This window comes from Pseudophryne corroboree, chromosome 9 (genome assembly GCF_028390025.1).
Source record: "Pseudophryne corroboree isolate aPseCor3 chromosome 9, aPseCor3.hap2, whole genome shotgun sequence".
Classification (NCBI taxonomy): domain Eukaryota; kingdom Metazoa; phylum Chordata; class Amphibia; order Anura; family Myobatrachidae; genus Pseudophryne; species Pseudophryne corroboree.
This window is the reverse complement of record NC_086452.1, coordinates 78,054,069-78,074,595: the sequence shown is the minus strand read 5'-3', so window position 1 is coordinate 78,074,595 and position 20,527 is coordinate 78,054,069. Positions and strand designations below refer to the sequence as shown.

Below are 20,527 nucleotides of genomic sequence, written 5' to 3'. Positions count from 1 at the left end.
TAATGCTTCCTGCCACACTGCAAGTACTGTTCAGGAGTAGTTTGAGGAAAATTACACAGATTCAAGGTGCTGACTTGGCCTTCAAATTGCCCAGATCTCAATCCGAGCGAGCATCTGTGGGGTGTGCATAAGAAACAAGTCTGAGCCATGGAGGCCCCGCCTCGTAACTTACAGGACTTAAATGACCTGCTGATAACATATTGGTGCAAGATACAACAGGACACCTTCAGAGGTCTTGTGGAGTCCACGCCTCGATGGGTCTGAGCTGTTTTGGCTTCACAAGGGGGGCCTACACAATATTAGGCGGGTGGTTTTAATGTTATAGCTGATAGGTGTAAATGTGTACGTATATACATAATTTTGTTGGTTACATTTCATATAGCTGAAAGAAAACAAGGACACTGCTGTGATTTAAACTATCAACATGCATTTTGCTATTGTTCAATAAAATGTTATCCACTAGGTGGCAGTGTTCTACTGCTGCCTGTAGGTGACAGGTTAACAATCTAATAATAATACAAACGGGTATATGAATTGCCGCTATTGCCCATAAATGTTCTTGAAAGCCACTTTTTCTTTTCTAAAAAAAATGAAGTGACATGAATAATTGATTTCACAATTTATTCAAAGTAAAGTGCATATGCAACACTTGAAAACAATTTCATACATTAAAAAACATACAGATCACGGTGTGGAGCATAAAGTGCAAATGCAGGTTTTGGATGTATAGTGTATCTCACCATTTGTTAGAGCTGCGGTGGGGTCAGCTTATTAGCAAAGCGAAAGTCCCGGGCTTAAATGCACGGCACCACCGCAGATGGCATAAGAAAGCCCCAGAGGTAAGTCTCTTCTGCAACCGGTCCACTCCTAGATAGCAGCATACAAGTCCGTGCGAGGCATTTTGGCCCGTTGGACCTTTCTCAAGAACGGATCCGTTCTGTATGTTTTTTATTATATGAAATTGTTGTTGTTTTTTATAGAACTTTTTATTAGACAGCCATAAGATGACAATAAAATGACAAAAGTACACATGGAGAACATGTATCAAAGACATACAATCAAAGCCATAGGATGATAACAGAATATCAATAGTGGCTGTACATTGTTGTTTTTTTGTTTGTTTGTTTTTTTACAAGAAAGAAAAGAATTCAAACACAGTTGAATGAGAGTACAACTTAGCACATCGAGGTGTTTAAACACTACATCTAACATAGGGCAAGAAGTGCAAAATATATATCAATCAATACAACCGAGAAAGAAGAAGAGAGAAAGGAGAAAAAGAAGAAGAAGAAAAACAGGGACACAAGATATGGCCTGGGGAGAAAAGATCAAAAATCAATTTCACAAGAAATAAAAGTCAAAGTGGAGCACGGAGAAAACTCGAAACTCCAGAGCCCATACAGGAAGTAAGTATATAACTTGCAATCAGCATCAGGGAGAATTCCTCAAGTAATTATACCAGCAATACAATTACTTAAGTACCACAGGGTAGCCTGAAAGACCTTCCAGATACGATGACGAGTGTCCAGATGCAGACTATATATACACCCCATTTTTTTATGGAAAAGTATCACTCCTTTAGCCATCAGAAAAGTGGCCATACGTCTCTCACAAAAAAGTACATCCAATAGAGCCGATTCCCACTATTCGATTGTCGGACCTGTCTTGAAAATCCAGTGCCGTAATATGACCTGTTTCGCTACTGTAAACATAACTGTCAGTAGGGAAACCACAGGAGAGAGGTCAAACTGCAAAACCCAGGACGAGAAATCTGCAAACAGAAGTGGGCCGGCCTTCTTAGGAAGATTTATCTAAAGAAAACGGTGTAAATATTGAAGGATTTTACAGCAGAATTTACTTATTTTCCCACAAAACCAGAGGTTATGTGCGAGTGATGCTCCACTTACTCCACACTTAGGACAAAGGCCCAGTTCCTCAGGATGGAAATGTCTCCTTTGAGAAGGAGACACATACATCCTGTTAATGACCCGTAAATGTACTTCCTGCAATTTAGCAGATTTCAATGCTTTCAAGACCAACTCAGTATTTGCAGACATCTCCTCCATCGTGGGCGCATCCGGAATTTCCTTCTTCCAGGTACAGGAGAGAGAAGACCAAGGGGGGGCAGTCACCTCTATCAGATCATTGTAGAGATAACGAATCTTGAATGGGTTACATCCACAAAACGTAAGGGTATCAAGCACTATACGAGTGGGCAACGCCTTACCCAGTGGGTCTATGAGGGACCGAATGTAATGACGCATCTGAAGATACATGAAGAAGTGAGAGCGAGGTAATGAAAACCTATCCTGTAGTTGTGCAAAAGAGAGCATCTGTTCACCAGGATCAAAAACGTCTTTAATAGCAATAATTCCCCAGCATTTCCATGTGTAGAAGTGTCTGTTATCTAATGACGGGGGGAAAATTAGGATTACCCCATAAAGGAATATATGGCGACTCAAGAGGGTTACTGCCAAAAGTCTTTTGGATAGACATCCAGGCCCTATAAGTATTCCAAAACAAAATATTATTTTTGAGATCAAGTGGGAGTTTAGAGAGGGGGGTGTGAAGCAATGCCACTGGCGAATATGGGAAGAACAAGGCTTCTTCCAGTTCCAAATTTGTAGTTCGATCCAATTGAAGAAGCCAGTCTGAGGCGAATTTAAAAAGCGCCTACCTGGCAAACATCGTCACATTGGGCATACTCAATTCGCCGTTTCGTTTATTGACATAAGTACGGGCTCCGGGCATACGAGGTTTAGCATTTTTCCAAAAAAATCTAGAAAATAATTGTGAGCAAAAAAGGGAGTCTTTTCATATGAAATTGTTTTTGATTGTTGCATATGCACTTTACTTTGAATAAATTGAGAAATCAATTATTCATGCCACTTAATTTTTTTAGAAAAGAAAAAGTGGCTTTCTAGAACATCTACGGTCAACAGCGCCAATTCATATACCCGATTGTATTATTATTGTATTTCCTTGGGAAACTGGTGTTTTTTCCCTTGGGTTGTATGAGGCTGCCATTAACCATTTAACTGCGCAATACAGAGTAAAATAAAATAAAAATCTTAAGGTTAGCAATCTAAGTAATGTGTCATCACCACAAGTTTCTTTAGATCAGCAATATAGAGAATGCTTTCTCTATCAATTCGCTGGGAACTAGTGACATCGCTGAGGGCACTAATGGAGGTGGCCATTTTGTGGATAGAACCAATAATCATGAGAATGAAAAAAATGGCCTCATGACTCAGCGGTAGTCACTACAAATTGATAGTTTTATGAATAAGTGGATCAGTCCACAAAATGTCCCTTTTTACTAATATCACATTACAGGGAAGAATTTGCTCTGAACCACAGAGACCAATCAGCAGTTGTATTACATCTGTCTAGTGCAAGTTAGACAATGAAAGCAAGTCTCTGATTGGTTGGTGTCTAATTGGTTGCTCTAGCCTAGTGCTGATATTGCACCTAAATGCAGAGTTAATGCGGATAATGTGTGAGATCAGGACAGTGTTACATGATGATCTATGTTAGGAACAGAAAAATACATTGGCACTGTAATATATTATAAACCCTTACAATGCTAGCAATAACAATTGCAGGTGTAGTGAGGGACATACCAAAGGGGGGACCGGCAAAGGGATAGGATTTTGAGGCAGATATCGCCGAGATTTTCTTATAGCAAATTTCTCTGTTGGAAGCGATTTCCCAGCTATTTTAACTTTTAAACTTGGCACCTGCCTGAAATAAAAGAAGTGCAAACATAACCTAAGTCACATACATACACAGGTGTAGCTGCATTATTACACCATTATACATCATACACCAATGCAGGGTCATATCACAGGGCACACTGGAACACTTATCCTCTTTCAGCTCTAAATCCCATGTCCAACCTGTAAATCTGTGACCTTCCCTTTTTTGTCATAAATGCCTCCGGCACTACTGAAGTTAGCTGTTGGTGGCACAGTGGGCTCATGAGGTTATTTAGTGCAGACATAGGCAACCTGATCTCCAGCCACTACATAGGTTTGACTAACCATTACAGAGTACATGTTCTGTGCCCCTTTGTAAATATATAATAAACCATGTTCTTATGAAGTATAATGTAACATATGTATAATGCATAATTCATGTGCACTAGGATAGAGACTGGAACCTGATCCCTAGAGGAGAAGGAGGGCCCACAGGTAGTGGGGCCTACCGGTGGTTTCCCCTGTGGGCCAGTCTGATTCTGGTTGTCAGAGAATGATGATACTTGTAGTTCCACAATATCCAGAGAGCTACATGTCCAGCAAAGTCTAATCTATCATAAGTCACAAACTACTAATCAATGAACTTGTATGTACAGCCAAATAGCCCACTTCCCGCATGACTGACCCTGGGGGCTAACAAGGACTTATGGCAAGTGACGAGGAATGCCATAATTACTGGTGTGCCTAATCAAAATGGCGAAAAAAGGGAATTATATTTAAATTCAAGTGTTTTAGTTCTTTGCTTATGCTTTCATTTTAATATTACATTATAATTTATACTATTCACATTTTAGCTTTTGTAGCCTCTCACCTGGTTTCGGCAAACCATCGGCTATGGTGAGAAATGTTTGGATGTAGCCATATAGGGGAGGTGCATCATGGGAAAGACATGAAGCCCCACATTCTTATAGAACATACCTAAGCTCACTTACATAGGGTGACAGTGGAGGGCATATATGTCATTTCAAATAAGTTTGATTAATATAGAAGTATATTTAACCCCCTCATCTTTCCACACCAGTTTGTCAGGAGCCTCACATTACCACCTTGTGCTGTCAGGGACTCTGGGCCTGATTTTGATTTGTAAGGAATTGCACAGCCGCAGTGAAGCAGCTTTGCAATTCTGTGCAAATAAAAAGCAAATGTAGCAGGAGATGTCTGCTGAGAGATCCAAGTGCTGCATCTGAGGACATAGCCTAGAATCACCATTGCGACCATTGGTTGTAACTTGAGATGATTGCAGACTGCGGTCAGTCAGCGTAAACCAAATCTTACTCAGGCTGACCATAGGATCTGGACACTCAGGTCCAGGAGGTCTGCGTCCAACAATGCAGACCCTGGGTCCGGGTAGTCTTCAGTATGCCGAATGTCGGGATCCCGGCGCACAGTATACCGGCGCCGGAATCCCGACACCCGGCATACCGGCAGATATTCTCCCTCGTGGGGGTCCATGACCCCCCTGGAGGGAGAATAGTGCCGTGCCCGCAGCGTGGCGAGCGCAGCGAGCCCGCAAGGGGCTCCTTTGCGCTCGCCACGCTGTCGGTATGCCGGCGGTCGGGCTCCCGGAGCCGGTATGCTGGCCGCCGGGAGTCCGGCCGCCGGCATACCATACTATACCCCTGGGTCCAACATGCCTACAAAACTGTGGCAACATACACCCCATCCCCCCCCCCCCTTCCCGTTTTGAAAAATGGTGGTGGCTACCACCCACCCAAACGCCGCAACATGTCAATCATGCTGCGGCTTATCGGGGGCTGTGGGGGGATGCAGACTGCAAACGGGTGTCACCCTCAGAGGTGGTGATATCAGAAGGCGGCTCCTCCACAGTGACAGGAGCCGAGTGCTGCAGTAAGACGTTATCCTGCAGCGACCGGCTCCTGTCACTTAGAAGGAGCTGGCATTGCAGGCACAAGTCTCTTGGAGCCCCCAGAGTGATGTAATGCCTCCGTGACATCAGTGAGGGCTCCTGTGAGGCCGCACCCTTTCTCCAAGGTCACACCGCTTTTTCAGACATGCGCACCGAGGGCACACAAGGTGGTACTATGTTCTGCTCCACTATCTAACTCTCAGTCTTTAGCTTCCTGCTTTCAACTGTATTGCCCCTAGAGGGCAGCAATGTGCAATTATACTGTATTACTGAGGATAACTATAGAAAACCTAGAACTCTGTAACTCTGTGCAGTGTGACCTTCAATGTCTCAATAGAGCTGCGTTCTGGTTCTGGCACAAACCTAAAAAGTTGTACTTCATTGTCCTCAAATGGTTTTGAGTCTTGTTCTCCAAACATGCTGAGGCAGGCCGCTTTCATGTACACATATGTCGCCTGTGAAGAGCACAAAAATACACACCATTTGTAACAGAGACTCAATGAATACAAATGCTTTTTTTTTGGGACATATGTGAGTGTACATCATAGGCCGTGGCCTCATGACTAATAACACTGTACCATTGCACTGTACACAGCTGTCCACCTCACGGATATTGATTGGGTAAGTACATTTGCCCAGGTATAGCGGACCTGGACCAGATGCAGAGTATCCAATGGATTCCTGAATGCTAATCCATACCTTTGACCATGAGCTTTCCTTGCTCAGGAGGTCAGCATAGAAATAGGCCATCTTCCACTGCTGCTTGTAGGTGAAGCACCACATCAGCTGCCAGTAGCACATGTGATGGAACTGCTTCCAGTTCTGCTGCGCCTCACAACACTCCTCAAACCGCTGGATGGCCTGCAAAATGGAAGAAGAATGACATATATACGCAGGGAGGCAAGCAGCCATCACCCATGGGTCCCCACACATTGGGGAGAATTCAAATGAATGCGAGTTTGAGGTAGGAGTGCCCAGAGCTCTTCAACAGGCCACATCATGCCCGGCACTTGGTTTGGGATATGTAGTTTACTGTAACTAATACCCAGGTCTTAGTTGCAGTAAGCGGCAAATTTCAATGTAAGTGCTGTATTCGATGCTGTTGACTAGCCCCAGGCTCGGACTGGCCCACAGAGGTACAGGGAAAATCACCGGTAGGCCCCACAGCCTGGGGGGGCCCTCCTCCTCTAGGGATCAGGTTCTAGACTGTGCACTTGAATTATATAGTATACATGTTACCTAATACTGCACAGGATTATGATGTATTCTCTACAGTGCATTGCTGTCATTAATCTGGCAGTGGCACATTATCATGCATGCACTAGCATTAATTGATAAATTATCCAGACCAGGTACTCTATAATGGTTAGCCAAACCTCTGTGGTGGCTGGCCACACCCCCTTTGGAGGCTGGCCACACCTCTTATCATGGGCCCCTACCACTGCAAACCCCCGGTGGGCCCTTCATGCTCCAGTCCGACACTGACTAGCCAAAAGGCACTAGTTAAGTCGGATTTCTAAACGCAACTCAGCAGGGTGGGAGGAGAAAACCATTAGTTGTGAATTTACAGAGTGGGCAATTGTATAGCTCATTCCCTGAGCTAAACAACATTGCATTCAAGTGAACTGCCCCCAATGCAACATCCCCAGCGTAGGGGCACTGTGACTTATGTGAACAGCTGTTTCTATGTGGCATAATGTGCACTGGGGGCACTACAGTGTGTTTAACACATTTGTGGTGCTGGAAATATTTACGCAATTACACTATATAATAACATCACCAGCATATCATATTGAGAATTTTATTGGTAGGGGCCACGTTTGTTGCCCTGGGGCCCCCACAACATATCATACAGATGCATTCTAAATATATACATACACACAATGTGATGGTAGATATACATTTGTGCATGATGCCACAATCTTTCTGCAATAGTTTGAAAGGAGCCTCCAAGACTACCTTGTAGAGATCAGGGCTAGGCAATGTGCGGCTGTGGAACTACACATAACAGCATGCCCTGCCACAGTTTTTCTGTTAGGGCATGTACCTTCATTTTTTCTTTTTAGAAGTTTTAGTAAAACTATCCCCTGTGAGGACTAAATACTCTTTTCATTGGATATTTTATGAGTAAGTTCCCTCAATATAGCAACATATCAAAAGTATATTTATTTCTCTTACATTGTCAATGTTTCCTTTAATTTCTTCGATTCTTCCAGCGAAAAACAGGAATATGGCCCCCTGAGGAGAAGACAATTACTATAACAATACTATCTCAAAACAACATTCTTTCTAACACATAAAAGTGGAAATTATATTTTATTATTCATTATCGGTCTGTATCACAGAGGAGGAGCTGTATCAAACTTTGGAGAGAGATAAAATGCCAGCCAATCAGCTCCTAACTGTCATATTACAGGCTGTGTTTAAAAAAAATGAGTTAGAAGCTGGCTGGTTGGTACTTTATCTCTCTCCAAGGTTTGCTACATATCCCCAAGAATGGCTGGGCCTATGAAGGGGATCCGGTCTGAAGATCGACAGTGTCTAGGTCGACAATGTTTAGGTCGACCACTATAGGTCGACAGTCACTAGGTTGACAGGGTTTCTAGGTCGACATGTTCTAGGTCGACAGGTCAAAAGGTCGACATGGTTTTTTTTTTTTTTTTAAATCTTTTTTTTTTTTACTTTTTCATACTTTTTTTTTTTTTCAAAAAACTTTTTATTGAGTCATCATGAAAGTCACAAGACGTATATAAATCTTAAAATAAGAATTTACTTACCGATAATTCTATTTCTCGGAGTCCGTAGTGGATGCTGGGGTTCCTGAAAGGACCATGGGGAATAGCGGCTCCGCAGGAGACAGGGCACAAAAAGTAAAGCTTTAGGATCAGGTGGTGTGCACTGGCTCCTCCCCCTATGACCCTCCTCCAAGCCTCAGTTAGGTACTGTGCCCGGACGAGCGTACACAATAAGGAAGGATTTATGAATCCCGGGTAAGACTCATACCAGCCACACCAATCACACTGTACAACCTGTGATCTGAACCCAGTTAACAGTATGATAACAGCGGAGCCTCTGAAAAGATGGCTCACAACAGTAACAACCCGATTTTTGTAACTATGTACAAGTAATGCAGATAATCCGCACTTGGGATGGGCGCCCAGCATCCACTACGGACTCCGAGAAATAGAATTATCGGTAAGTAAATTCTTATTTTCTCTATCGTCCTAGTGGATGCTGGGGTTCCTGAAAGGACCATGGGGATTATACCAAAGCTCCCAAACGGGCGGGAGAGTGCGGATGACTCTGCAGCACCGAATGAGAGAACTCCAGGTCCTCCTTAGCCAGGGTATCAAATTTGTAGGATTTTACAAACGTGTTTGCCCCTGACTAAATAGCCGCTCGGCAAAGTTGTAAAGCCGAGACCCCTCGGGCAGCCGCCCAAGATGAGCCCACCTTCCTTGTGGAATGGGCATTTACATATTTTGGCTGTGGCAGGCCTGCCACAGAATGTGCAAGCTGAATTGTATTACACATCCAACTAGCAAAAGTCTGCTTAAAAGCAAGAGCACCCAGTTTGTTGGGTGCATACAGGATAACAGCAAGTCAGTTTTCCTGACTCCAGCCGTCCTGGAACCTATATTTTCAGGGCCCTGACCACATCTAGCAACTTGGAGTCCTCCAAGTCCCTAGTAGGCGCAAGACACCACAATAAGCTGGTTCAGGTGAAACACTGACACCACCTTAGGGAGAGAACTGGGGACGAGTCCGCAGCTCTGCCCTGTCCGAATGGACAAACAGATATGGGCTTTTTTGAGAAAAAAACCACCAATTTGACACTCGCCTGGTCCAGGCCAGGTCCAAGAGCATGGTCACTTTTCATGTGAGATGCTTCAAATCCACAGATTTGACTGGTTTTAAACCAATGTGTTTTGAGGAATCCCAGAACTACGTTGAGATCCCACAGTGCCACTGGAGGCACAAAAGGGGGTTGTATATGCAATACTCCCTTGACAAACTTCTTGACTTCAGGAACTGAAGCCAATTCTTTCTGGAAGAAAAATCGACAGGGCCGAAATTTGAACCTTAATGGACCCCAATTTGAGGCCCATAGACACTCCTGTTTGCAAGAAATGCAGGAATCGACCGAGTTGAAATTTCTTCGTGGGGCCTTCCTGGCCTCACACCACGCAACATATTTTCGCCACATGTGGTGATAATGTTGTGCGGTCACCTCCTTTCTGGCTTTGACCAGGGTAGGAATGACCTCTTCCTGAATGCCTTTTCCCTTAGGATCCGGCGTTCCACCGCCATGCCGTCAAACGCAGCTGCGGTAAGTCTTGGAACAGACATGGTACTTGCTGAAACAAGTCCCTTCTTAGCGGCAGAGGCCATAAGTCCTCTGTGAGCATCTCTTGAAGTTCCGGGTACCAAGTCCTTCTTGGCCAATCCGGAGCCATGAGTATAGTTCTTACTCCTCTACGTCTTATAATTCTCAGTACCTTAGGTATGAAAAGCAGAGGATGGAACACATACACCGACTGGTACACCCACGGTGTTACCAGAACGTCCACAGCTATTGCCTGAGGGTCTCTTAACCTGGCGCAATACCTGTCCCGTTTTTTGTTCAGACGGGACGCCATCATGTCCACCTTTGGTAATTCCCAACGGTTTACAATTATGTGGAAAACTTCCCCATGAAGTTCCCACTCTGCCGGGTGGAGGTCGTGCCTACTGAGGAAGTCTGCTTCCCAGTTTCCATTCCCGGAATGAAACACTGCTGACAGTGCTATCACATGATTTTCCGCCCAGCGAAAAGTCCTTGCAGTTTTTGCCACTGCCCTCCTGCTTCTTGTGCCGCCCTGTCTATTTACGTGGGCGACTGCCGTGATGTTTTATCCCACTGGATCAATACCGGCTGACCTTGAAGCAGAGGTCTTGCTAAGCTTAGAGCATTATAAATTTACCCTTAGCTATATTTATGTGGAGAAAAATCTCCAGACTTGATCACACTCCCTGGAAATTTTTTCCTTGTGTGACTGCTCCCCAGCCTCTCGGGCTGGCCTCCGTGGTCACCAACATCCAAAACTGAATGCCGAATCTGCGTCCCTCTAGAAGATGAGCACTCTGTAACCACCACAGGAGAGACACCCTTGTCCTTGGATATAGGGTTATCCGCTGATGCATCTGAAGATGCGATCCGGACCATTTGTCCAGCAGATCCCACTGAAAAGTTCTTGCATGAAATCTGCCGACTGGAATTGCTTCGAAGGAAGTCACCATTTTTTTACCATGGCCCTTGTGCAATGATGCACTGATTTTAGGAGGTTCCTGACTAGCTCGGATAACTCCCTGGCTTTCTCTTCCGGGAGAAACACCTTTTTCTGGACTGTGTCCAGAATCATCCCTAAGCACAGGAGACTTGTTGTCGGGATCAGCTGCGATTTTGGAATCTTTAGAATCCACCCCTGCTGTTGTAACAGTATCCGAGATAGTGCTACTCCGACCTCCAACTGTTCCCTGGACTTTGCCCTTATCAGGAGATCGTCCAAGTAAGGGATAATTAAGACGCCTTTTCTTCGAAGAAGAACCATCATTTCGGCCATTACCTTGGTAAAGACCCGGGGTGCCGTAGACAATCCAAACGGCAGCGTCTGAAACTGATAGTGACAGTTCTGTACCACGAACCTGAGGTACCCTTAGTGATAAGGGCAAATTTGGGACATGGAGGTAAGCATCCCTGATGTCTCGGGACACCAGATAGTCCCCTTCTTCCCGGTTCGTTATCACTGCTCTGAGTGACTCCATCTTGATTTGAACCTTTGTAAGTGTTCAAATTTTTTTAGATTTAGAATAGGTCTCACCTAGCCTTCTGGCTTCAGTACCACAATATAGTGTGGAATAATACCCCCTTTTCTTGTTGTAGGAGGGGTAATTTAATTATCACCTGCTGGGAATACAGCTCGTGAATTTTTTCCCATACTGCCTCCTTGTCGGAGGGAGACCTTGGTAAAGCAGACTTCAGGAGCCTGCGCAGGGGAAACGTCTCGACATTCCAAACTGTACCCCTGGGATACTACTTGTAGGATCCAGGGGTCCTGTACGGTCTCAGCGTCATGCTGAGAGCTTGTCAGAAGCGGTGGAACGCTTCTGTTCCTGGGAATGGGCTGCCTGCTGCAGTCTTCTTCCCTTTCCTCTATCCCTGGGCAGATATGACTCTTATAGGGACGAAAGGACTGAAGCTGAAAAGACGGTGTCTTTTTCTGCAGAGATGTGACTTAGGGTAAAAACGGTGGATTTTCCAGCAGTTGCCGTGGCCACCAGGTCCGATGGACCGACCCCAAATAACTCCTCTTCCTTTATACGGCAATACACCTTTGTGCCGTTTGGAATCTGCATCACCTGACCACTGTCGTGTCCATAAACATCTTCTGGCAGATATGGACATCGCACTTACTCTTGATGCCAGAGTGCAAATATCCCTCTGTGCATCTCGCATATATAGAAATACATCCTTTAAATGCTCTATAGTCAATAAAATACTGTCCCTGTCAAGGGTATCAATATTTTTAGTCAGGGAATCCGACCAAGCCACCCCAGCTCTGCACATCCAGGCTGAGGCGATCGCTGGTCGCAGTATAACACCAGTATGTGTGTATATACTTTTTATGATATTTTTCCAGCCTCCTGTCAGCTGGCTCCTTGAGGACGGCCCTATCTATAGACGGTACCGCCACTTGTTCTGATAAGCGTGTGAGCGCCTTATCCACCCTAAGGGGTGTTTCCCAACGCGCCCTAACTTCTGGCGGGAAAGGGTATACCGCCCATATTTTCTATCGGGGGGAACCCACGCATCATCACACACTTCATTTAATTTATCTGATTCAGGAAAAACTACGGTAGTTTTTTCACATCCCACATAATACCCTCTTTTGTGGTACTTGTAGTATCAGAAATATGTAACACCTCCTTCATTGCCCTTAACGTGTGGCCCTAATAAGGAATACGTTTGTTTATTCACCGTCGACACTGGATTCAGTGTCCCTGTCTGTGTCGACCGACTAAAGTAAACGGGCGTTTTAAAACCCCTGACGGTGTTTTTGAGACGTCTGGACCGGTACTAATTGTTTGTCGGCCGTCTCATGTCGTCAACCGACCTTGGCGCGTGTTGACATTATCACGTAATTCCCTAAATAAGCCATCCATTCCGGTGTCGACTCCCTAGAGAGTGACATCACCATTACAGGCAATTGCTCCGCCTCCTCACCAACATCGTCCTCATACATGTCGACACACACGTACCGACACACAGCACACACACAGGGAATGCTCTGATAGAGGACAGGACCTACTAGCCCTTTGGAGAGACAGAGGGAGAGTTTGCCAGCACACACCAAAAACGCTATAATTATATAGGGACAACCTTATATAAGTGTTTTCCCTTATAGCATCTTTTTTATATATTTCTAACGCCAAATTAGTGCCCCCCCTCTCTGTTTTAACCCTGTTTCTGTAGTGCAGTGCAGGGGAGAGCCTGGGAGCCTTCCCTCCAGCCTTTCTGTGAGGGAAAATGGCTCCCGCTCTTAACGGATTCTGGCAGGGGTTAAATATCTCCATATAGCCCCCGGAGGCTATATGTGAGGTATTTTTAGCCAAAAAAGGTTTTCATTTGCCTCCCAGGGCGCCCCCCTCCCAGCGCCCTGCACCCTCAGTGACTGCCGTGTGAAGTGTGCTGAGAGGAAAATGGCGCACAGCTGCAGTGCTGTGCGCTACCTTAAGAAGACTGAGGAGTCTTCTGCCGCCGATTCTGGACCTCTTCTCGTTTCAGCATCTGCAAGGGGGCCGGCGGCGAGGCTCCGGTGACCATCCAGGCTGTACCTGTGATCGTCCCTCTGGAGCTAATGTCCAGTAGCCAAGAAGCCAATCCATCCTGCACGCAGGTGAGTTCACTTCTTCTCCCCTAAGTCCCTCGTTGCAGTGATCCTGTTGCCAGCAGGACTCACTGTAAAATAAAAAACCTAAGCTAAACTTTTCTAAGCAGCTCTTTAGGAGAGCCACCTAGATTGCACCCTTCTCGGCCGGGCACAAAAATCTAACTGAGGCTTGGAGGAGGGTCATAGGGGGAGGAGCCAGTGCACACCACCTGATCCTAAAGCTTTACTTTTTGTGCCCTGTCTCCTGCGGAGCCGCTATTCCCCATGGTCCTTTCAGGAACCCCAGCATCCACTAGGACGATAGAGAAAACAATAGTGTACTGGCGTTAAGATCAAGCAGTGCACATCAGCGTCTTCTACATTAACCAATAGTTAAGACATTATTCTTCAAATATAAAAAGATAAATAAAAAAAAAACGGTTAACAGTTATCATGACAGTGTTATTGTATATGTTATAGGCAACCCAGAGGGAGGCCGCCGCAGCCACCCGCACCTAGACCAGGGATACCGGTTGTTCCTGTGTGGCTAGTCTAGTTAGGTACCACGTGGTGTTTTTGAGGCTGTTATGAATGTTTAGACGCGTGGTAAGGGGCAAGGTGGGGATGTAGGATTCCCATAGGTGAAAGAATCGTTCCACTTGTTTACCTCTGTCCACAATGGCCTCCACCCAGTCCATCCTAAATATATGATGTAACTTATTGAGGAATAGTGGTATCTGTGGTGGTGTACTATCTATCCATCCCTGTAGTATAGTCTTTTTCCCCGCTGCGCTTAAGGCTATCAGTAGTTTTTTACATTCCGATGGCATTCGGAGGGCAGGATCAATAATACCCATGACTGCCCATTCAGGGGTGAAGGGCACATAGGTAATTAGATTTGCCTCCGCATATCTCCTAACTAGATGCCAGAAGTATTGCACAATCGGGCATGTCCACAAACAATGAAAAGTATCTGCTTCACTCTGATGACATTTTGGACAAGAGTGCGAGTCGGTCGCTCCCATGTGGAAGCGCCATAGTGGGGATAAGTAAGTGTTATGATAGATATTAAGAAACAACTCAGTGTACATGCTTGCTGGGAGGACTTTTCTGGAGTAAAGTAGCGCTTTTTCCATAATTGGTATGGTCAGATCAGGGAAGTGAGCCAACCAAGTGGACATACCACCCCTCACAGTAGCGTGGTCTAATATTTTTCTCAAGAAAGTGTAGTGGATGGAAATGGCCTTATGTCTCGGTATCGGGAGTGCTAAGAGACTATCCAGGGAGTTGGTCCAGGCCCCATCCGCAAAGTGTGCAAGGACATGTCTGACATAGAATTGTGTCTGTAAAAATGAAAGGGGAGATGAGACAATCACCTCATGCCCCGCTGAGACCTCTGAGAGGGTGAGCGGACAGTGGTCTTCCACTGCCACTAATGAGCGAAGTGATGTTATGCCCTCCTCCCTCCAAGTCTGGAAGGGGTGAGCAGCCATGCCGTCCAAGAAGTCTGGGTTTTTAATTAGGGGCAGGTGTAAGGAGTAATACGGGTTCAGTTTTGCATCATGTCGCAGTATGTGCCACATCTTCCTGGTTGACCATAGAAGAGGGTTAGACCGAATGTGTTCAGGTATTTCCCAGTCATGCTGGTGGAGGAAACATGTCAAGGCTACAGTCGGAAGGAAGCTTTGTTCGAGTGATGTGTTCGTGTAAATAGAGCTGTTCTGCAACCAGTCCCTTAAGTGTCTCAAAAGAGCAGCGTGGTTATAAACCACTACATCTGGAAAATTAATACCCCCATTGGATTTAGGCTGAGTAAGCTTACGCAAAGCGATGCGAGCTCGGCCCCCCCTCCATATAAAGGTTCTAATAAGTTTATTAATCTGTTGTGAGTCCTGCTTCGTCAACAGTATGGGAAGTGTTTGCAAGGGGTATAGTAGGCGAGGTATTGCCACCATTTTCAAGAGACTGGCCCTACCAAGGTATGACAATGGAAGACGTTCCCATCTCTTAACATCATCGGTCAGGGTGTGTATTACCTTATATACATTGAGTTTATATAGTTCTAAAATATAGCGTGGGACCCTAATACCCAAGTATATAATATATGTGGACACCCAATGTAAGGGGAAACGTGTGGCCCAAGTCGGACACGTCACAGTGCCACACAACAACAGGGCCTTCGATTTGTCCATATTAATACTAAAACCCGAAATGCGGCCGAATAAATTAATCATGTCCATGATCTGAGTTAGGGAACATTCGGGGTCCGATATATAAAGGAGGATGTCGTCAGCGAAGGCTGAGAGTTTAATTTCCTGACTACCCACTTTTATCCCTCTGAAAACAGACCAATCCTGCAATGTTCTAAGCAGCGGGTCAAGGGCCAAGTTAAATAGGAGAGGCGATAGAGGGCATCCCTGACGGGTTCCCCTTTCCAAAAAGAACCGTTTACCTCTGATCCCGTTAATTAATAGTGAGGCGGATGGAGCGCTGTAGATATATCGTATATAGTTAATGAAACTCACATCAAACCCCCTTTTCTCCAACACAGCAAATAAGTGTGGCCATAGTACCATATCAAAAGCCTTGTTGGCGTCGAGGCTAAGAAGCATGTTGGAGTCTGTGCAGGGAGACTGGGACGCCGTTACCGCCGCCAGTGCCATGCGGATTGCCTTAACCGCATGTCTGCCAGTCACAAAACCCATTTGTGTCGTAGTGAGAATATCAGGAAGGATGGACTGGAGTCTCGTCGCCATAATCTTAGCTAGGAGTTTGTAATCTACATTTAGGAGACTAATTGGTCTGTAGGAGGAAAGGAAATTGGAGTCCCTACCAGGTTTAGGAATAAGTGTAATAAAGGCTTCATTAAAAAGTGGGGACGGGGAACGCCGTTCGTGTATTGCGTGAAATAGTTCCAGTAATGAGGGGACAATTTGGGCCTGTAACATGCGGTAATAATCGCCTGACAAGCCATCTGGGCCCGGGGACTTACCATGGGGCAGTTTGGAGATGGCGGCGTTAATTTCCTCCGCCGTTATAGGACCCACAAGGGCTTCTCTCTGGTCTCTGGTCAGAGGGGGCAGCACGTCATCCGTGAGTAACTGTGGGGGTCATTCCGAGTTGTTCGCTCTGTATTTTTCTTCGCATCGCAGCGATTTTCCGCTTACTGCGCATGCGCAATGTTCGCACTGCGACTGCGCCAAGTAAATTTGCTATGCAGTTAGGTATTTTACTCACGGCATTACAAGGTTTTTTCTTCGTTCTGGTGATCGTAGTGTGATTGACAGGAAGTGGGTGTTTCTGGGCGGAAACAGGCCGTTTTATGGGAGTGTGTGAAAAAACGCTACCGTTTCTGGGAAAAACGCGGGAGTGGCTGGAGAAACGGAGGAGTGTCTGGGCGAACGCTGGGTGTGTTTATGACGTCAAACCAGGAACGACAAGCACTGAACTGATCGCAGATGCCGAGTAAGTTTGAAGCTACTCAGAAACTGCTAAGAAGTGTCTATTCGCAATTTTGCGAATCTTTCGTTCGCAATTTTGATAAGCTAAGATTCACTCCCACTAGGCGGCGGCTTAGCGTGTGCAAAGCTGCTAAAAGCAGCTTGCGAGCGAACAACTCGGAATGACCACCTGTGTTTGTAAATCAGTGTCTATTTGTACTTTTTCATACTTAACGATCCACTTGGACTACGATTGGAACGGTAACCTGTGCCGAGCGCAGCGGACACGGTGCACTAATTGGGCATCCCGGTCACTGTACGGAGAAAACTACACCAAAAACCCCCATGAAAAACTCATGTCGACCTTTTGACCTGTCGACCTAGAACATGTCGACCTAGAAACCCTGTCGACTTAGTGACTGTCGACCTATAGTGGTCGACCTAAACATTGTCGACCTAGACACTTTCGATCTAATGATCCACACCCCTATGAAGGACCATATGTATTGTCCGTACCTTAGGATAGCGCTTTAGATATGGTTGTAGCAAATTTTCTGCTTCCTCAATGTTCCCTTTGCCTGTGCCTGTAGCAGGAAAATACAATGTAGTGTTTAACTGTACAAAGCTTATAGCGTTGCAGCCACCCGAGAGCACTGGAGCGTGGCATGATGATGAAATGCTGCGGGCAGCGTTGGAAAGTACCACTTACCCAGCACAAAGCTCAGGAACGTGTGGTAACATAGGAGCAGCAGAGTGCAGAGCAAGGCTCGGAAACTGTGAGCTGCTGTCCCCTCATGAAGCTGCGTTAGGCCGTAATCCTGGGAACAAGCATTCAATAATAAAACAGTAAGAACAGAGTTCAAAGAGTGAGATGTATCAATCCTTCTATGGGAGGCAGGTGAAAGGCCATTTCTAGCCAATCTGACTCCCAGTGCAACCTGGCATGTCTCCTCCAAGGCGGCGGCCATTTTAGCAGGGACATATTTAGCTGTATTACACGCAGACGACCAATCAGCATGTAATACAGCTGCAGACAGTGGCCGCAGCGCTTGCCCGGCCCTAGAAATGGCCCTGGACTGGACAGGAGAAGTTTCCTATAGTAACCAATCAGCATCTAGCTATCATGCTACATCTATCGAATGTTCTAGATAAATGGTAATGCTATATGCATAACCTCCAACAAGTCACTTTTTGGAGCAGTGGCGTAACTAGAGGCTTGGAGGTCCCTGGCAAACTCTCATGGTGGGCCTCCTACTTGATTTCTATAAACCCATGAAGTGTATATGTGCAGCTGTGTCATTACCAACGGAGCCAAACAGGGAGCTGGCAGCTGAGTACAGAATGCTGGTCAGTGACACTCCCAGGGGACAGACACACCAACAGCAGCCGCGGGGGTACCCACGTGGACGCCAACCTCCACAGGCAGATCCCAACAACAGAGGGGCCTCCTCAGGTAAGCGGCTGACAGCGAGGGATCTGACAGGCCCAGCTGGCAGCAGCGTCAGAGTCCGGAAATCTAGGCCGAGGCTTCGGGCCTATCCAGACACAGTAGCTCAGTGGGCACCCTTCACCTTGTGGGACCCTGGACATTTGCCATTCTAGCCACCCTGTAGTTACCTCATTGTTTTGAAGATTTCCCTAAGTGAAAACATGTTGGATAATTCTTGGCCCATTCAGTTGGATTCATTCATCTAGTTATAGCCTGAGCACATGGCTTGCTAAAGGTTAACTTACCATTAACAGCTTGAAGTCATGGAATGTTAGGGGTAATTCACCGCTGCCTCACCTAAAATCATGGCTCGTTAGGGGTAATTTACCCACAAATTCCTAGTTATCATAGCTCTTTAAGGGTAATTTCCCAATAAATATCCTGAAATCATGGCCTGTTAGGGGTAATTTAGCCATGTATACTTTGAAGTACATGACTGGCATTGTAGCTTCTACCTATTATTTTATAGAATGTACTGTACTTGATAAATGCTAGGTAAAAGCTGATTGGTTGGTACTGACTACTTCTATGCTCTCTCCACTCTGTAGGAGGCTTGATACATCTCCCCCAAAATTAGCGTTATGTGTGTGCTTTACTGGTAGGTCTTTTTTATGAACCATCTTGCTGGTTTAGCACTTCTAAAATGGAAGAATATTCGGCATTTCGCATCAGTAAATGAATGGTACCTTGTTACCGGAGAAGCCGACAAACTCCAAGAGCCGCAAAATCCTGGTGGGCAACATAGATAATGTCTGCGAGGAAAAGATATAGGTGTGATATAGCAATAAAGGGCGCCAGAATGTAAATTATCAGAAAATTCTATAGGACAGTGATTTTCAACCATTTTTTACTGGCTGCACACTGAACAATATTTTAAATTTGCCAAGGCACACCATCAGTTCCCCACAGAAAAAAAACAAAACACACACATTGGCCATTACAGTAAAAAAAATCCACACATACATTGGCCTACACAGAAAAAACAATCACATTGCTCCCCACATAAATCATGTTGCTCCCTACATAAATCCTTTTGCTCCCCACATGAATTATTCACATTGTTTCCCCATAAATCCATAAATTCTTATTCTCCCCACATAAATCCTATTAAAATCCTATTGTTCCCCACAGGAGAAATAAAATAACAAATATTATTATCAGCTGTCCTCCTCCCTGTCCCTCAGTGGCGGGGGTTGTTCATAGTGGAGTTCTGCAAATACTGAGCAGCGAGCGGTCGCGCAGGTGTGGATGTGGGTTGGCAAGGAAAGCTGTGTATGCAGGCAGGAACTGGAAGATGTGTATGCAGGCGGATGGGCTGGCTGGGTGGTGAGATGCGGCGGCCGTGACCTATGATATCACACCGCCGCATCTTCAACGTATACGTCATGGCCGGAGCACGACTGATCCTCTAAGAAAAGCCTGGGCCAACAGTTCACTCTGAAGGTGCAGGAAGCTGCCCTGGCTCCGTGGCACACCTTGCAACTGGTTGAAAAAGCCTGCTATAGGAGTTTATATTTAATATAAAACAAGCCAAATGCCTGTATACAGAATATACAACCGCCCAGTGGCTGCAAACACGCCAAAATCACCTCATTACGGTTTCCTGATCCTTTCTTTACTACTTTTTAAAATGTAAAATGTGTTACAAAGCCTCATTTATATAACTATAGGATATGGTGGCCACATATTCACATTACAGTGTTAGTACCTGGAAAGTGTGCTGTGAAGTTTCTAGCTCGTTGCTTACAAAGAAAATTATATATTTAATATCTTTGATTAGAAACCATTGGGGCAGATGTATTAAGCCTGGAGACGGCATAAGGAAGTGATAAACCAGTGATAAGTGCAAGGTGATAAACGCACCAGCCAATCAGCTCCTAACTGATTGACTGGTGCGTTTATCACCTTGCACTTATCACTGGTTTATCACTTCCTTATGCCTTCTCCAGGTTAATACATCTGCCCCATATTTCAAGCAGTACATTGTATAATAACAAGATCATTTGGATTACTTATCTAATTATATAAAACGTTGCCATTAATTGATTATAACATAACAAAAT

General features: G+C 45.4%; 1 protein-coding gene across 2 annotated transcripts in view; it reads right to left on the bottom strand.

Annotated features, from left to right (window-relative positions):
* Positions 1-20,527, bottom strand: part of TTC39A (tetratricopeptide repeat domain 39A) — a 179,401-nt gene that overhangs the window by 17,368 nt on the left and 141,506 nt on the right. For both annotated transcript variants that reach the window (XM_063939557.1, XM_063939558.1), the window contains 7 exons: positions 19,151-19,216; positions 17,685-17,793; positions 17,492-17,559; positions 7,804-7,863; positions 6,325-6,486; positions 5,989-6,080; positions 3,624-3,744 (listed from right to left, as the gene is read on the bottom strand). In XM_063939557.1, coding sequence (XP_063795627.1) covers positions 3,624-3,744; positions 5,989-6,080; positions 6,325-6,486; positions 7,804-7,863; positions 17,492-17,559; positions 17,685-17,793; positions 19,151-19,216 — 678 coding nt within the window. The remainder of the gene's footprint in view (positions 1-3,623; positions 3,745-5,988; positions 6,081-6,324; positions 6,487-7,803; positions 7,864-17,491; positions 17,560-17,684; positions 17,794-19,150; positions 19,217-20,527) is intronic.